Source organism: Scyliorhinus canicula, chromosome 14, assembly GCF_902713615.1.
Source record: "Scyliorhinus canicula chromosome 14, sScyCan1.1, whole genome shotgun sequence".
In the NCBI taxonomy this organism is placed as follows: Eukaryota; Metazoa; Chordata; class Chondrichthyes; order Carcharhiniformes; family Scyliorhinidae; genus Scyliorhinus; species Scyliorhinus canicula.
Genome location: NC_052159.1, coordinates 98,319,068 through 98,333,825, shown reverse-complemented (window position 1 = coordinate 98,333,825; position 14,758 = coordinate 98,319,068). Strand labels below are relative to the sequence as shown.

The 14,758-nt window shown below is 49.5% G+C and overlaps 1 protein-coding gene across 1 annotated transcript in view; it reads left to right on the top strand.

Annotated features, from left to right (window-relative positions):
- Positions 1-234: 234 nt before the first annotated feature.
- LOC119977838 (short transient receptor potential channel 6-like) overlaps positions 235-14,758 on the top strand; it is a 128,919-nt gene continuing 114,395 nt past the window's right edge. Inside the window, exon 1 of the mRNA XM_038819076.1 lies at positions 235-994. Within this exon, the coding sequence (XP_038675004.1) occupies positions 308-994 (687 nt within the window). The 5' untranslated portion in view covers positions 235-307. The remainder of the gene's footprint in view (positions 995-14,758) is intronic.

Genomic DNA, 14,758 nt, shown 5'->3' with positions numbered 1-14,758 from the left:
TTAAATAAAAATAATGGAGAATCCGTAATAATTCATTGCTAGTAACTTTGACATGCTTTGGTCAATTGCCAATCCAAATATCTCTTTCACTTGTGTTGTTACTAATACTTCACACAGAAATGTGAGTTCATTATAGAATTTGAAATTTTTCATAAATTAGAAATGTTGAGTGAACATGATGCTAAATGCGTTCTTGCACTAAAACCTGATTCTTCTCTCCTGTTTCAGCAGTCATTTCAATGCGGATAGGCCACGGAGGCAGACAGTGCAAAAAGGAAGAAGACAGGCATTCCGAGGGCCAGCCTATATGTTTAATGACCGATCCACAAACCTAAGTCCTGAAGAAGAAAGATTCCTAGATGCAGCTGAATATGGCAATGTTCCTGTGGTCCGAAGGATGCTGGAGGAATCCGAATCACTTAATGTGAATTGCGTTGACTACATGGGTCAGAATGCATTGCAATTGTCAGTCGCAAATGAGCATCTGGAGGTCATAGAGCTTCTGCTGAAGATTGATAACCTGTCACGTGTTGGGGATGGTTTGTTATTAGCTATCAGTAAGGGATATGTGCGAATAGTGGAGGCCATCTTGAATCATCATTTGTTTGCTACAACACACACACTGGCTCTGGGTCCAGATCAATATAAACCAGAGTACAATGATTTCTATGCCTATGATGAAGATGGAACCAGGTTTTCACACGATATCACTCCAATCATCCTGGCAGCACATTGCCAGGAATATGAAATAGTTCACATCTTATTGAGAAGGGGAGCCCGTATTGACCGGCCCCATGACTATTTTTGCAAATGTAAGGTGTGTACTGAGAATCAATTGACTGACTCTTTCAGCCACTCTAGATCTCGAATTAATGCCTACAGAGGCTTGGCAAGCCCTGCCTACTTGTCACTCTCCAGTGAGGACCCAGTACTTACGGCTCTGGAGCTCAGTAATGAGCTCAATGTGCTGGCAAATATTGAGAAGGAATTTAAGGTAAGTTAAAATTCCTACTACTTGTACTGAATCTATAGTGGTTAGAACCCCTTATGTTATAGTAATCAGATTTAACCAGTAATTCTGCAATGTACATCCCTCAATTCGAGCAGCTGCGGATGTAATTAAGACAATAACTTGAGTTACATATATCCTGATTCAACAGACTTTTACACCCTAAACTGATACATTTTGAAACAATGAAGTTACAATTGCAATATCACTGAGTGAGTCTTAATATATTTGGCCAATCAATATATTTACTGTTTTTCCATACATTGTAGAAACAATTGTCACTCTATGGGCAGAATTCTCCGCTGGTGGCCAAAATCGTGGAGGCCGTCGTGAACTCGGCCGAGGTTCACGACGGCCTCGGGGCCCGCTCCCCGCACCTAAGTCACCCCCACCCGGGGGGCTAGGAGCGGGCCCCCGTCGTTCCCGGCCGCGACCTCGGCTGCCGGAAATGAAGCCCGAACGGTGCTTCGCGGATGTCATCCGCGCATGCGCAGGAATCCGCGCATGCGCGGATGACATCAGCGCGCAGATGACGAACACGTGGTACCGTCTTTTTCTACCGCCGCCCGGCAAGACGTAGCGGCTTGATCTTGCCGGGCGGCGGAGGGGAAAGAGTGCGTCCGTTTTGGACGCAGGCCCGACGATCGGTGGGCACGGATCGCGGGCCTATCCCCTCCCGAGCACAGTCGCGGTGCTCCCGTCCCAATCGGGCCCCTGGATGCCCCAAACGGGCATCCGCTGCCCGTTTCACGAATGCAGCGACCAGGTGTGGTTGCTGCCGTGGTGAAACGGGCGTGAAGGGCTGGCCGCTCGGCCCATTGGGCTCGGAGAACCGCCGTTCGCCGTGAAAAATGTTTTCCAAGAGGGGGAGGAAGAATCTCAGGGGCGCAAGGGGGGGGGCGTAAAAAATGTCGGGAGGCCCTCCCCGTTATTCTCCCACCCGGTGTGGGGGACGGAGAATTGCGCCTCTAGAGAGGGGAACATTCAAGAGAGGAGAATGATTGAGAGGAAAGGAGCAGTGGTTGGAATTGGGGAGGGTGGTGATGGCGAAGATTATAGATTAGTGGTGGAAATCAAAGAGGGTCAATGCCATGGTTAGAGTTTAGATTACGATGTGGAGTTGTTAAGGTTGTGTTGGATTTCATGAGCAGGAACTGGTAGCTGCTCACGTGATTTGAATTTGGGATTGGAGGAACACTCATGCACCTCCTGCTCCACACACAAACTCATCTTTTTAATGCAGTCCTTTAAGGGACACAGTTGGTCACCTGTTCAGCCTCATGCGATCCATCAGGGCCTATAAAAGTAGTTCAGCACTTACCTTTGATGCGTTTCTTTGGTTTCATCTCCTGTGGAGGCTCCAGCTAATCTTTCCAAATCATGGCAATTCAGGGTCCTATTTACATCATAGTATTCTGGTTTGATTATTAAAAAATGGTCTTCTGCCTGAAATAGACAGGCGCATTGAAGTAACCCATTGGTAGACCCCCAGAAGTGGATTTACACTTTGTGGAGCCCCACATTCACCTTCATTTCTGCTCCCCCTTCTCCTCCATGATGTTTCACGCCCCCCGCCCCCGACCCCAGCCACCCATGCCTGACAGTACGCAAAGGTGCAAGCCACAAAATTACACATTGATTACTGCTTTAGTGTTTTGTAACTTGTAAAAACACACGTGTATGAATGATTGTTGAATTGAAATATAAGCTTACCTTTGCAAAGTGACGGTAAAGATGGTGAATATTGTGATGAGTGTGTTTGGAGGTGAGCAAACATGGAACTTGCTGATGAACAACGAGATGGAAAAATCAGCCAATGACATCCCTGTCACACAGGCCAGTGCAGGACAGAATGAGCCAGTCCAGTGCAGGACCAAATACTTCAAACAACAAGGTGCATATGCTGCCTTTCTGTATACTTCTGAGTCTCATTCAGTTTCAAAATCTAACTTGATCACTTCCTCTCATAAAACCAAAGAAGTTATTACCGTAAATTCAAATGAGTGGGGTGTCCACTGAGCCCAAATCTAATACCAATGCTTCTGTCTGGCAGGGTTCTGTTTTTTGTTCCATAGAATTTCTGAAAGCCAGTCTTGAGAGCGATGGTTGTTAGAACTATTAGCATGTGACCAGTTGCAGCCATTATATCAGGGGCGAAATTCTCCGACCCTCAGCAGGGTCGGAGAATTGCCTGGGGCCGCAAAAAATCCCGTCCCCGCCGTGGCAGAGATTCTCCGCCACCCGAGAAGTGGTGGCAGCGGGAATCTCGCCACTCTGATCGGAGAGGCCCCTGCGGTGATTCTCCGGCCCGGATGGGCCGAAGTCCCGCCGTTGGGTGGCCTCTCCCGCCGCCGAGGTTTGAACCACCTCTGGAATGGCGGGATCAGCGGCGCGAGCAGGCCCCGGGGTCCTGGGGGGGGGGGGGGGGGCGGGGGGCGATCGAACCCCGGGGGGTGCCCCCACAGTGGCCTGGCCTGCGATCGGGGCCCCCCGCTCAGACTCCGGGCCAGTGCCCTGGGTGCACTATTTCTCCTCCGCGGCCACCACGGCCTCCGCCATGGCGGAAGCGGAAGAGAACCCCACATCGCACATGCGCCGACCGGCGAAAGCCTTTCGGCCAGCCCCGCTGCCGGGGGCACCAGTTTTTTGCGCCTGTCCTCTGGTGCCAACCGCTCTGGCGCGGGGCTGGCCCCCAAAGGTGGGGAGAATTCCCCACCTTTGGGGAGGCCCGACCCCTGAGTGGTTGGCGCCACTCCCCTATGCTGGGACCCTCCGTCACGCCGGGTAGGGGAGAATGCCGCCCCAGACCAGCAATGCCCCATTGTGAAAAGCAGAATTTAAACAAGAGAAAATGGAAGACGGGCAGATTTTTAAGATTTTCTTGTTTCATCCCTTGTTGGCATTGCCAATTTAGATAGCTTTTTTGCTATACTTTTTCTTCACAAAATCATCAATTACATCATCGTCAGTAAATCTTGCACAGACGGACTTTCAATCGTCAGTATTGCTAAACTTGTCAAATGTTCCTGACTCATGGGCGCGATTCTCCGCTCCCACGCCGGGTGGGAGAATCGCGGAAGGGCTGCTCTGGCACCCCCCTGCGATTCTCCCACCCCCCCAAAATGACGTTTTGCGACACAGCCGCTCGGAACAACGGCGGCCCGCGATTCTCCAACCCGGATGGGCCGAGTGGCCGGCCATTCCCAACCGATCGTCGGGCCAGCGACTCAATGGGACGCACTCTTTCCCCTCTGCCGCCCCGCAAGATCAAGCCGCCGCGTCTTGCGGGGAAGCGGAGGGGAAGATAGCAACCGCGCATGCGCGGGTTTGAGCCGTCATCCGTCGTGACGTCAGCCGCGCATGCGCGGGTTGGAGCCGGCCAACCCGCGCATGCGCGGCTGACGTCATTAGGCGCGCCGGCCGCGTCATTCTCGGTGCGCCGGGCCTTGACGCCAGCGACGACAAGGCCCGGCGGCCCTCCTAGCCCCGGGGGGGGGAGCTTTTGGGGCCAGGAGCGGCCTCTGACAGCGTCGTGAACCTCTCCGGGTTTCACAACGGCGTCGGGCCTTGCAGAGAATTCCGCCTATGGTACTTGATAAAAAGTCTTTGGCTCTTTCAATACAAAAAAAGAACATTTACCAGAAGCGTTTGTGATTTGTATTATTAAAATATTTTCAGAATGCTTTCTATATTCAGAAAGTTGCCTGAAAACCATCACCAAGTCAGCACAAATCAGCTGGTGATCTCAAAGCACAGAGCTGATCATTATCTATGAAATTAATGAATTGTTTAACTTCATCTTGAAAAAGATTTGTGCTTATATCCTCCCAGTAAAATTAATCTCTTACTGCAGTGGCCTTTAGCATTCTCATCCAAACTTTTGTTGAAAAACAAGCAAAATAAATTAGTTTTCTTCAGGGGTTTACTTCTACTCTGCATTTGCACCATTATTATATCACAGATAACATTGACAGTCTCAAAGATAATCACCTCTTTCCCCTTTAAAGTGACATAATTGTCTCTGTTTTATCAGAAAATAACGTCTTATGTCTTGTATGCTTCCCATCATCAATGGGCCTTTGTTTGTGTTGCCTCCGCTTCAAATGAGCAAGGGTCATTTCAAATTTCCATGTCAGAGCTTTGATGAAGTTTCTGAAAGAGCAGGATTTTGCACAGTCAATCTCACAGTCAACCCTGGCTAATCCTCCCTCATACGTTCTCCTCCCCAATTCCCAAATCTCACATTGATTCAAGCTCTTCAAAAATGGGATTAAACTTTTAACTATGAAGCTGTGACTCTGGATTTCAAGCAACACTCACTCTATTCTCCTGCCTATTTGCGCCTCACATCGTACATCTCTGTCCCTCCAAAATACAACCTAGCCTTCACACACTCTCCCGCCCTGAGATTCTGCAACCCTTGCTAATCCTCCCTCACATGTTCTCCTCCCCAATCCCCTTTCACCTGGCACCTCGCGTCTCGCCTCACTGTTGCTGGCTGGCCTGCTCTACTCAGCACTGGGGGTTGAGTTCCCCCTCCCCTGCTCCTCTCGCTGCTCAACAGCTGCTGACCCGGACTGGCTCACTCACCACCTGATGGCTTTCGCCTGGTCGCAGCACTTCATGCCTTGACCCACTGTCACTGGCTGGCCTGCCCTCCTCAGCCTTGGCTGGGTTGAGTTGCCACTCGCCTGCTCGACAGTTGAAGACCGCCTGGTTCACATTGACTCATGGCTTTTGCTCGCAGCCTCTCCTTGGTGTAGCAGCCTGGCCTGCTCTCCTCAGCCCTCATCGAATCACCCCTTGTGCCTCCCTTCTCTGTTCAATGGCTGCTGACCGGCTCGCTCACTTTGGCTCGTGGCTTCTACTCCGTGTCTTGCACCTCACCTTGCTGTTTCTGGCTGGCTGGCCTGCCCTCAGCCCTGGGACAAGAAGATAAATGCAGGATCTTCTGCCTCTCTCCTTCCTCGCCTCGTTGCCTCTCGTTCCTTGCACGTGCAGGCCTCAATATTCAGACCAATCTGTTTTCCCGCTGTAAGGGGACTCAGCCAATCAAAATCTGATATCGCTCTGTATTGCCTGCTGAGCCTATCAGCAAATACGGAGCTATCAGACTCTGATTTGTGCCCACAGACATTGGCCGGCATGGGGCCCACTCATTGGTTGGGGCCCTATGCCTAGGCACAGTGTGTCATTGTAAATCCACCTCTGGTGGACCCATTTCAATGCGGAGCTGGCCTCATTGCCAATGATAACAGGACAGTAAGGTGACTAACCCATTTTAAGGCCACTATAGTCTTGTTAATGTCAGGGGAAAGGAGTGAAAATCAACTTTAATGTGTGAAAGGACTGCAAACAAAAATTCTGATAAGCCAATCTTTCAGAACCTTGGGCGGGATTCTCTGTCACCCGGAATCAGGAAATATGATTGGGCAGAGAATTGGTTCCGACACCAAAATCGTGGAGGATGCCTGTTTCACGCTTAACTGCTATTCACCGTCGCCTCGACAGCATGACCCCCAGCATGGGACTGGAGCAGTATCCAGGCATGGATCGCCATTGCCACGGACTGCAAGGCAGCCATCTTGCTGTGCACCCCACTGAACACCCAGCTTGGCCTTGGCTCTGCAGAGTGACCCCGGCCATATGGGTACCCCCACCTCTGCACCCCAGCCCTCACCCTCCACCCCACGAGCCCCTGCTTCCCAGCCCCCACCCCACCATTCCCCACACACCATTCCCCACACACCAGCCCCACCCTCCACCCCACCTGCCCCCCGCACTCCAGCCCCCACCCTGCACCATGCCATCCCCCACATCCCAGCCACAACCCCTGCATCCCACCATTCCCCGCACCCCAGCCCCACCCCTGCATCCCACCATTCCCCGCATCCCAGCCCTACCTCTGCATCCCACCATTCCCCGCACCCCAGCCCCACCCTTGCATCCCACCATTCCCCGCACCCCAGCCCCACCTCTGCATCCCACCATTCCCCGCACCCCAGCCCCACCCCTGCATCCCACCATTCCCCGCATCCCAGCCCCCACCCTGCACCATGCCATCCCCCACACCCCAGCTCCACCCCTGCATCCCACTATCCCCCACACCCCAGCCCCCACTGTTCACCACACTAGTTTTGTGCCCTAGCACCTATCACTAAACTGTGCCCTGCACCCATGCCAACTTAACTAGTGTCTAACCTTCTGTTCTTACGGTCCTAATGCTATGCCTGGATGGGTTCCCAGAGAGTACATCAGGAGTGGAGACAGCCTGCTGTGATTTGCGCCCTGCGACATGGGTCGCCGTTGGCAGCCGTCTTCAGGAGCAACCGGGCCTGGATGGGCCTGGCTGCAGCTCGGGTGTCCCAGGTGGTGTGGTGCTGCTCTGTTCTGCCAGCTGCCCACGAGATAAACCAGGGACAGGAGGAGGGGAGTCCGAGGTGCAGCGGTGTTCCGGCACTTTCCTGCAGGAGTCACCTGCACAGGCCCCATTACCTCCTTCTCCCTCAAGCTGCCTGATGGCCCCCAGGCTACTCTATAGGACAGGGTTGCGAGCGAAGATATCCCCTGAGACTCCCCCACCACCTGGCGTTGCAGGTCTTGGAGTCCTGCTGTCGTCTCAGCCAGGGTCTGCACGCTCACGGCCATGGAGACAGGGAGTGGACCATCTCCGTCTGGGACTGCATCACATCATGTCACAGGAAACCCCAACTAAGTGAGGTCTCACTTCCTTGTCCGAGCCTGATCTCCACTCTGGCGACGTCTCTATCCTTGGGCCCGCTGATCACATCCAGGGCCACCTGCTCTGCCACGTGAGAGTCCGCAGGTCCAGTGGTCCCCTCCAGACAATTTCGCTCCCTGAGGTTATGAGTGGCTTTCTCCTGGGGGGAAGGGAACAGAAAACCACAGTGTTAGATAGTCCGGTGCATGCAGTCCAGAGCGTGGATAGCTAGCAACCTCAGTGGCCAGACACCCGGCCTTGGCGGCCGGTATGGGTGATGGCATGTGGTGCAGGGTAGGGGTTCGACTGCCCTCCTGTTACGGGTGGAGGGGGAGTGGTGGCAAATGGGTGTGTGAGACGGGGTTGGCGCCAGGGGTACAGTGCTGCCTACTCACCCTAGCTGAGGAGGTCGTGCAGTCTTTTACGGCACTGCAGGTCGGTCCGGGCGGTGTTACTGACGGCGCTGACGGCCTCTGCCACATGCGCTGAGGCATGGCGAATGGCCTTGGCTGGCAGCTTCCTTCCCAGGGTACAGGGTGGCTCAGCTTCCCTCCGTCACCCAGGAGGGTCTTGAGTTTAGTGTCTGTAAATCTCAGGCCGCTCTCCGTGCTGCCATTTTATTGGCTGGCCTGGTGTGTGTGGGGAGTGAAGTGTGTATTTGCGGCTGCAGCTTGTCAGCCTCCTGAATGTCAATCGCAACTCTGGCGAATCTGGCACCTTTTTCCATTTGAAACGATTGTGTTCCACGTGCCACTGGTTCTAGCCGCTTAACAGTCTCTGAATCGGTCCAGGTGCGGCACCAGTTTTGCTGCTGTAGAAGTTCACAAATCCTGCCCGGAGTCAACACTTAATCCCGTCCCATGTGTGTTTAGTTTAGCGAAATGTTCACACAGTAATGTAGTTTTCTGATGGGACTGAATAATTGGTCCTATCAATTTTAATTAACTTTCATTACTCCTGAGGGATTGTTTTCCCCTTAATTCAGTAAGTAGCTGCAACATTGAGAGGAGAGGAAAGTAAAATGCTTGTCAAAGAGAAAAGATCCAATTCTGTCCACTTCAAAATAATTTATCTTGAATGAATTAAAAGTAATCCTTAATTGCTGTTTAGTTAAATTAAATTTAACTGTTGGTTATATTCTGTATGAATTTATTTGTGTTTGGATTACATGAGAGACAATGGGGGTAATTTTCATCCTCACGGTGAGGAAACATGATTATCCCATTTGAATTCAATGGAACTGCAATCAGGTGCTTTATCTACCATCTGGGCAATTGACTATGGTAGTGGGATAATCTACTACAACATCTGGATGACTGCCAGAATAGCTGGACAAGCTACTATAACATCAGGGTTTGATCTACTGTGACAACTGAATGATCTTCTATAACAACTGGTGAACTGCTAGAGAACGACACAGTCTGCTTTAATATTTGAGTGATCTTCAAAAACAGCTGGGTGATCTGATATAATGTCTGATGATCTGCAAGAACAGCTGGACGATCTATAATAACTGTGATCTTCTAAAAGAGTTACATGACCTGCTGTAACAGCTAGATGATCTTATTTAATAGCAGGGTTTTCCGTTATAACGTCTGGACAATCTTCTGTAACATCTAGTCCAGTCATTTTCAAATCAGGGTCGCGACCCGTGGGTGGGTTGCGGGTGGGTGTCGGGTGGGTCGCGGCATTTCCGATCACGGGAAGAAGTGCCCAATGGCGCGACCGGCTTTTATAATTGCCGGCCAGGACCGGCTTTCAGAGTGCCAGCCGTTCTGTGCATCCATGCCCCCTCAGCAATGCGCAGACCCGGAGCCAGCAGAGAAGACGGCTTCTCCTGATGTCAGTGCGCTGACCCAGGAGCAGACTTTTTAAAATCGCTGGAGTCTTCCTGCCTGGAGTGGCGACAGAGAGCAGGTCACACGCCTCGAACGCTGACACCACGTGCTATGGGTGCGAGAGAGATTCCTCCATCATGCAGCTGCCAGCAGTGATGGTGTGAACATCATGGTCTCTGGTGAACAACCCATGAAGAAGATGCTGAAAACAGGACCAAAGCAGCATAAAGATGATCACTTGAGGTATCGGTTATACATTGTTCCACTGCAAATCAGGATTCAAAGTTCATGTGTGTTATATGTCATGTGACTGGGTTGTAAAGAGTTAACAAAGTAATGACAATGATTCATACCACCGCAGGGAACCACAGGACAGTCATATATATCATGGACTTCGGGGATTCTGGGAGTTGAGAATTAGGAGAGAGCTGGAAGAGGGTCAGGCGTAGAGAGCAATTGTACACTTGGAAATTCTGTAAGAGGTAGCATTGTTTTATACAATAACCTTCTACATTAGGAATGTGAATAAATCTTAGTTGCATAAATACATTTATAGTTTTGTTTGTTAACAAAGTTTTGTGTTCTTTATTCAACACTACGCATCCAAGTCATCCAGGTAAGGCAGAGTAGAGAGTGCAACATACCACCAGGGGTGGAAAATTACAACATGGTACAAGGAGTGGAAAACTTTAAATAATGAGGTACCACGTTACAGCATGGTACCAGATGTGACCTTAGAGTAAATTAGTAAGGTTTAGGGAGAAGAAAAATCTCCATTTGAAGAAAAAAAAATGCAAAGAAAAAAATCTCAACCAAACTCCAGTAACAACAATAAGACTCCAGCAACCATCAGAAATACCCAGACGAAGAGTCATGAAAGGTGCAGTTTCCAAAGGCATTCAGCATATCGGGTAATGTAAATATAAACTGGAATATATTCAAACAAGAGTTTGAACTGTACGTCTCATCCTCCAACCTCCAAACTGCCAGTGATAAGTGTAAAACTGCCTTGTTACATCTTATGGTTGGACAACAGGCTATAGAAGTATACAACTCATTCCAGTTTGAGAATTAAGTTGAAAGAAATAACTTTGAAGTTGTCATAAAAAGTTTGATTATTATTGTGAGATTAAATGAAATGAAAAGAGTTAACTGCAGTAACTGCAAAAGTAACAAAAAAATAAGGTTGCAAGATTCGATTAAAATGTCCCATACAAGGAAAGAATCCAAAAATAGAAGTGCCGAATCGTTGAATCAAAGTAAAAGGTTTTTGCCTCCGTTCAAGCTATGGCGCAGTTAAAAATTCATCGCGCTGGAAAAAAGGCCAATCTGCGCACGCGCACCCGAAAAAAACAGGCGCTTCAAGCGTTGGACACTTCAGACATTCGCAGTTAAAGGATAAAAACGTGCCATTCAGAATTTGAACGTTCTGTGCATGTGCAGGACCAGTTCGTACACGCGCACATTGAAAAATGACAGGGTCCAGAAGAATACCGTTCTGCGCATGCGCAGAAGATTGCAGATGCACACTTGAAAAAAGTGCGCACTCTGGAAAAGGATCAGTTTGAATGTTTGTGCATAAAGCCATGGACGTGATGACATCAGAACATTGTGGACGCGCTCACGTACAGAAAAACAGCCCGGAAATCAAAAAAAACAAGTTTTATCATATCATAGAATGTACAGTGCAGGAGGCCATTTGGCCCATTGAGTCTGCACCGGCCCTTGGAAAGGGCACCCTTCCCAAGCCCACACATCCACCCTATCCCCATAACCCAATAACCCTAGCCAACCTTTTTGGACACTAAGGGTAATTTATCATGGCCAATCCATCTAACCTGCACATCTTTGGACTGTGGGAGGAAACCGGAGCACCCTGAAGAAACCCATGCAGACACGGGGAGAACAAGCAGACTCCGCGCAGACAGCGAATCCAAGCCGGGAATTGAACCTGGGATCCTGGAGCTGTGAAACAACTGTGCTAACCACTATGCTACTGTGCTGCCCCCAAATATAGAGTACCCAATTCATTTTTTCCAAATCAGGGGCAATTTAGCCTGACCAATCCACCTACCCTGCAGAACTTTGGGCTGTGGGGGCGAAACCCACACAAATACGGGGAGAATGTGCAAACTCCGCACGGACAGTGACCCAGAGCCAGGATCGAACCTGGAACCTCAGCGCTGTGAGGCAGCAGTGCTATCCATTGTGCCTCCATGCTGCCCCAAAGGCACAGAAGTTTTTTTTAACTCGCAAGGCAGAACATTGCGTGAATTTGAACAAACAGCTGAAGAAGACTTTTGCAGCAGCATTGAACAAGTAGTTTACACAAAGACTCCAGAGAGAGATCAATGAAAGACTCCTCAGCGAGAGCACTGAAAGAATCCAGAGAGAGCAATGAAAGACTCCACAGGGAGAGCGCTGAAAGACTCCAGAGAGAGAGCAATGAAAGGCTCCACAGAGAAAGCACTGAAAGACTCCAGAGAGAGAGCAATTAAATAATCCACACAGAGAGCAGTGAAAGACTCCACAGAGAGAGCAATGAAATACCCCAGAGAGAGAGCAATGAAAGACTCCACAGAGGGAGTAATGAAAGACTCCAGAGAGAGAGCAATGAAAGACTCCACAGAGAGAGTAATGGAAGACTCCACAGAGAGAGCAATGAAAGACTCCAGAGAGAGAGCAATGAAAAACTCCACAGAGAGAGCACTGAAAGACTCCAGAGAGAGTAATGGAAGACTCCAGAGAGAGAGTAATGGAAGACTCCAGAGAGAAAGCACTGAAAGACTCCAGAGAGAGAGCAATGGAAGACTCCAGAGAGAGAGCACTGAAAGACTCCAGAGAGAGAGCAATGAAAGACTCCAGAGAGGGAGCACTGAAAGACTCCAGAGAGAGAGGGCAATGGAAGACTCCCGAGAGAGAGCACTGGAAGACTCTACAGAGAGAGCAATGAGAGACTCCACAGGGAGGGCACTGAAAGGCTCCAGAGAGAGCAATGGAAGACTCCAGACAGAGAGAGCACTGAAAGACTCCACAGAGAGAATAATGAAAGATTCCAGAGAGAGAGCAATGGAAGACTCCTGAGTCTGGAGAGAGAGCAATGAAAGACTCCAGAGAGAGAGCAATGGAAAACTCCAGAGTGAGAGCACTGGAAGACTCCACAGAGAGAGCAATGAAAGACTCCAGAGAGAGAGCAATGAAATATTCCGGAGAGAGAGCAATGAAAGACTCCAGAGAGAAAGCAATGAAAGACTCCACAGGGAGAGCAATGAAAGACTCCACAGGGAGAGCAATGAAAGACTCCAGAGGGACAGCAATGAAAGACTCCAAAGAGAGAGCAATGAAAGACTCCAGAGGGACAGCAATGAAAGACTCCATAGTGAGAGCAATGAAGGACTTCACAGAGAGGGCACTGGAAGACTCCAGAGAGAGAGAGCACTGAAAGGCTCCAGAGAGAGAGCCATGGAAGAGAAGACTGTGGAGGTCTATCTAGTTTATTTCATCAACAAACAAAGACTTTGAAGATCTATCCACTGTCTTCGCGAATAGTGACTAAGTGATTATAAGTTGAATAGAAGCTGTGCAGGACAAATGTGAGACTATCAGATCTCAGCTGGACTGTACAAATGAACATGACAATCAGAGTGCAACAATGAATGAATCAATTAAGAACACATCAATTGTGAACAACCTACAAGAAAATGACATAGACATAGACATAGTACAGCACAGAACAGGCCTTTCGGCCCTCGATGTTGTGCCGAGCAATGATCACCCTACTTAAACCCACGTAACCCGTATCCCAACAATCCCCCCATTAACCTTACACTACGGGCAATTTAGCATGGCCAATCCACCTAACCCGCACATCTTTGGACTGTGGGAGGAAACCGGAGCACCCGGGGGAAACCCACGCACACACGGGGAGGACGTGCAGACTCCACACAGACAGTGACCCAGCCGGGAATCGAACCTGGGACCCTGGAGCTGTGAAGCATTGATGCTAACCACCATGCTACCGTGAGGCCCCCGTGAGACATCTTGGATAAGTTGATGCCAGATGAGAAGCACCAAGATATCACAAAGCTCAACAAAATATCAGATCATCCAGAAGGGACTGATGTCACAAAGCTCAACGATATATCAGATCATCCCAAGGAAACTGAGATCATTAAGAGCAGCGAAACATCAGATAATACAAAGGACATTGATACTAAAAAGTTTGAAAATGAATCAAACAATCCAGAAGGAACAGATCCTGATCACACAAAGAACCACTACAGAACAACAAACTGTACACAATGGTACGACTCAGAAACCGAAGGACACCTGAACAGTCCAATGCAATGGCAAGAAAGTGTTGAAACTTGCAGTCACACTTGACAGGCCGGACAGGGTGGAAAGCAATCCAGATGGCAATCGAGCAAGGGACTGCAGAACAGTGTGAGAAACACAGCTACAGGTCGAGATCGAACAAACAAAGGTGTTTGTGGACAATACAAAATTCATGCATAATGGCACCAATGTCAGGAAGAACAGGATATTGTTTAGACAAAAAGGAAGTCATGCCAACAAATTTAATGAGTTCGTATTTTCTCAAAGACCAAAAAGCAAACCAGTTTTTAGGGCAAAGGACACACAAACCTGACACCACCAACACAGAAAAAAAGACCAGGTCAGATAACAAAAGTGGTTCAACCAGTCGACCCCCTGATCTATTTGGACTGATGACTTGTTGGTACTTCAGCACACTATACCAGTGAAGGCTGAGTACAGACTCAATTTGTGGACTGTAAAAAAGTATTTTTTTAATTGTTAACTAGTACTCAATTACTTGTAATGTCCAGACAATGATATTGACTTATATTTGTAGGAATCTCCAAACGTCTTTGAAAAAAAAGGGGATGTCATGATATGTACATTGACTGGGATGTAAAGAGCTAACAAATTAATGATAATGGGCGAAATTCTCCGACCCCCCGCAGGGGCGGAAAATTGCCCGGGACCGGCAAAAATCCCGCCCCCACCGTGGCCGGAATTCTCCGCCACCCAGTAATTGGCGGGGGCGGGAATCGTGCTGTGCTGATCGGCGTTCCCCCCGCACCGATTGGCGAGCCCCCTGCAGCGATTCTCCGGCCCGCGATGGGCCGAAGTCCAACCGCTGAGAGGCCTCTCCCGCCGCCGTGGTTT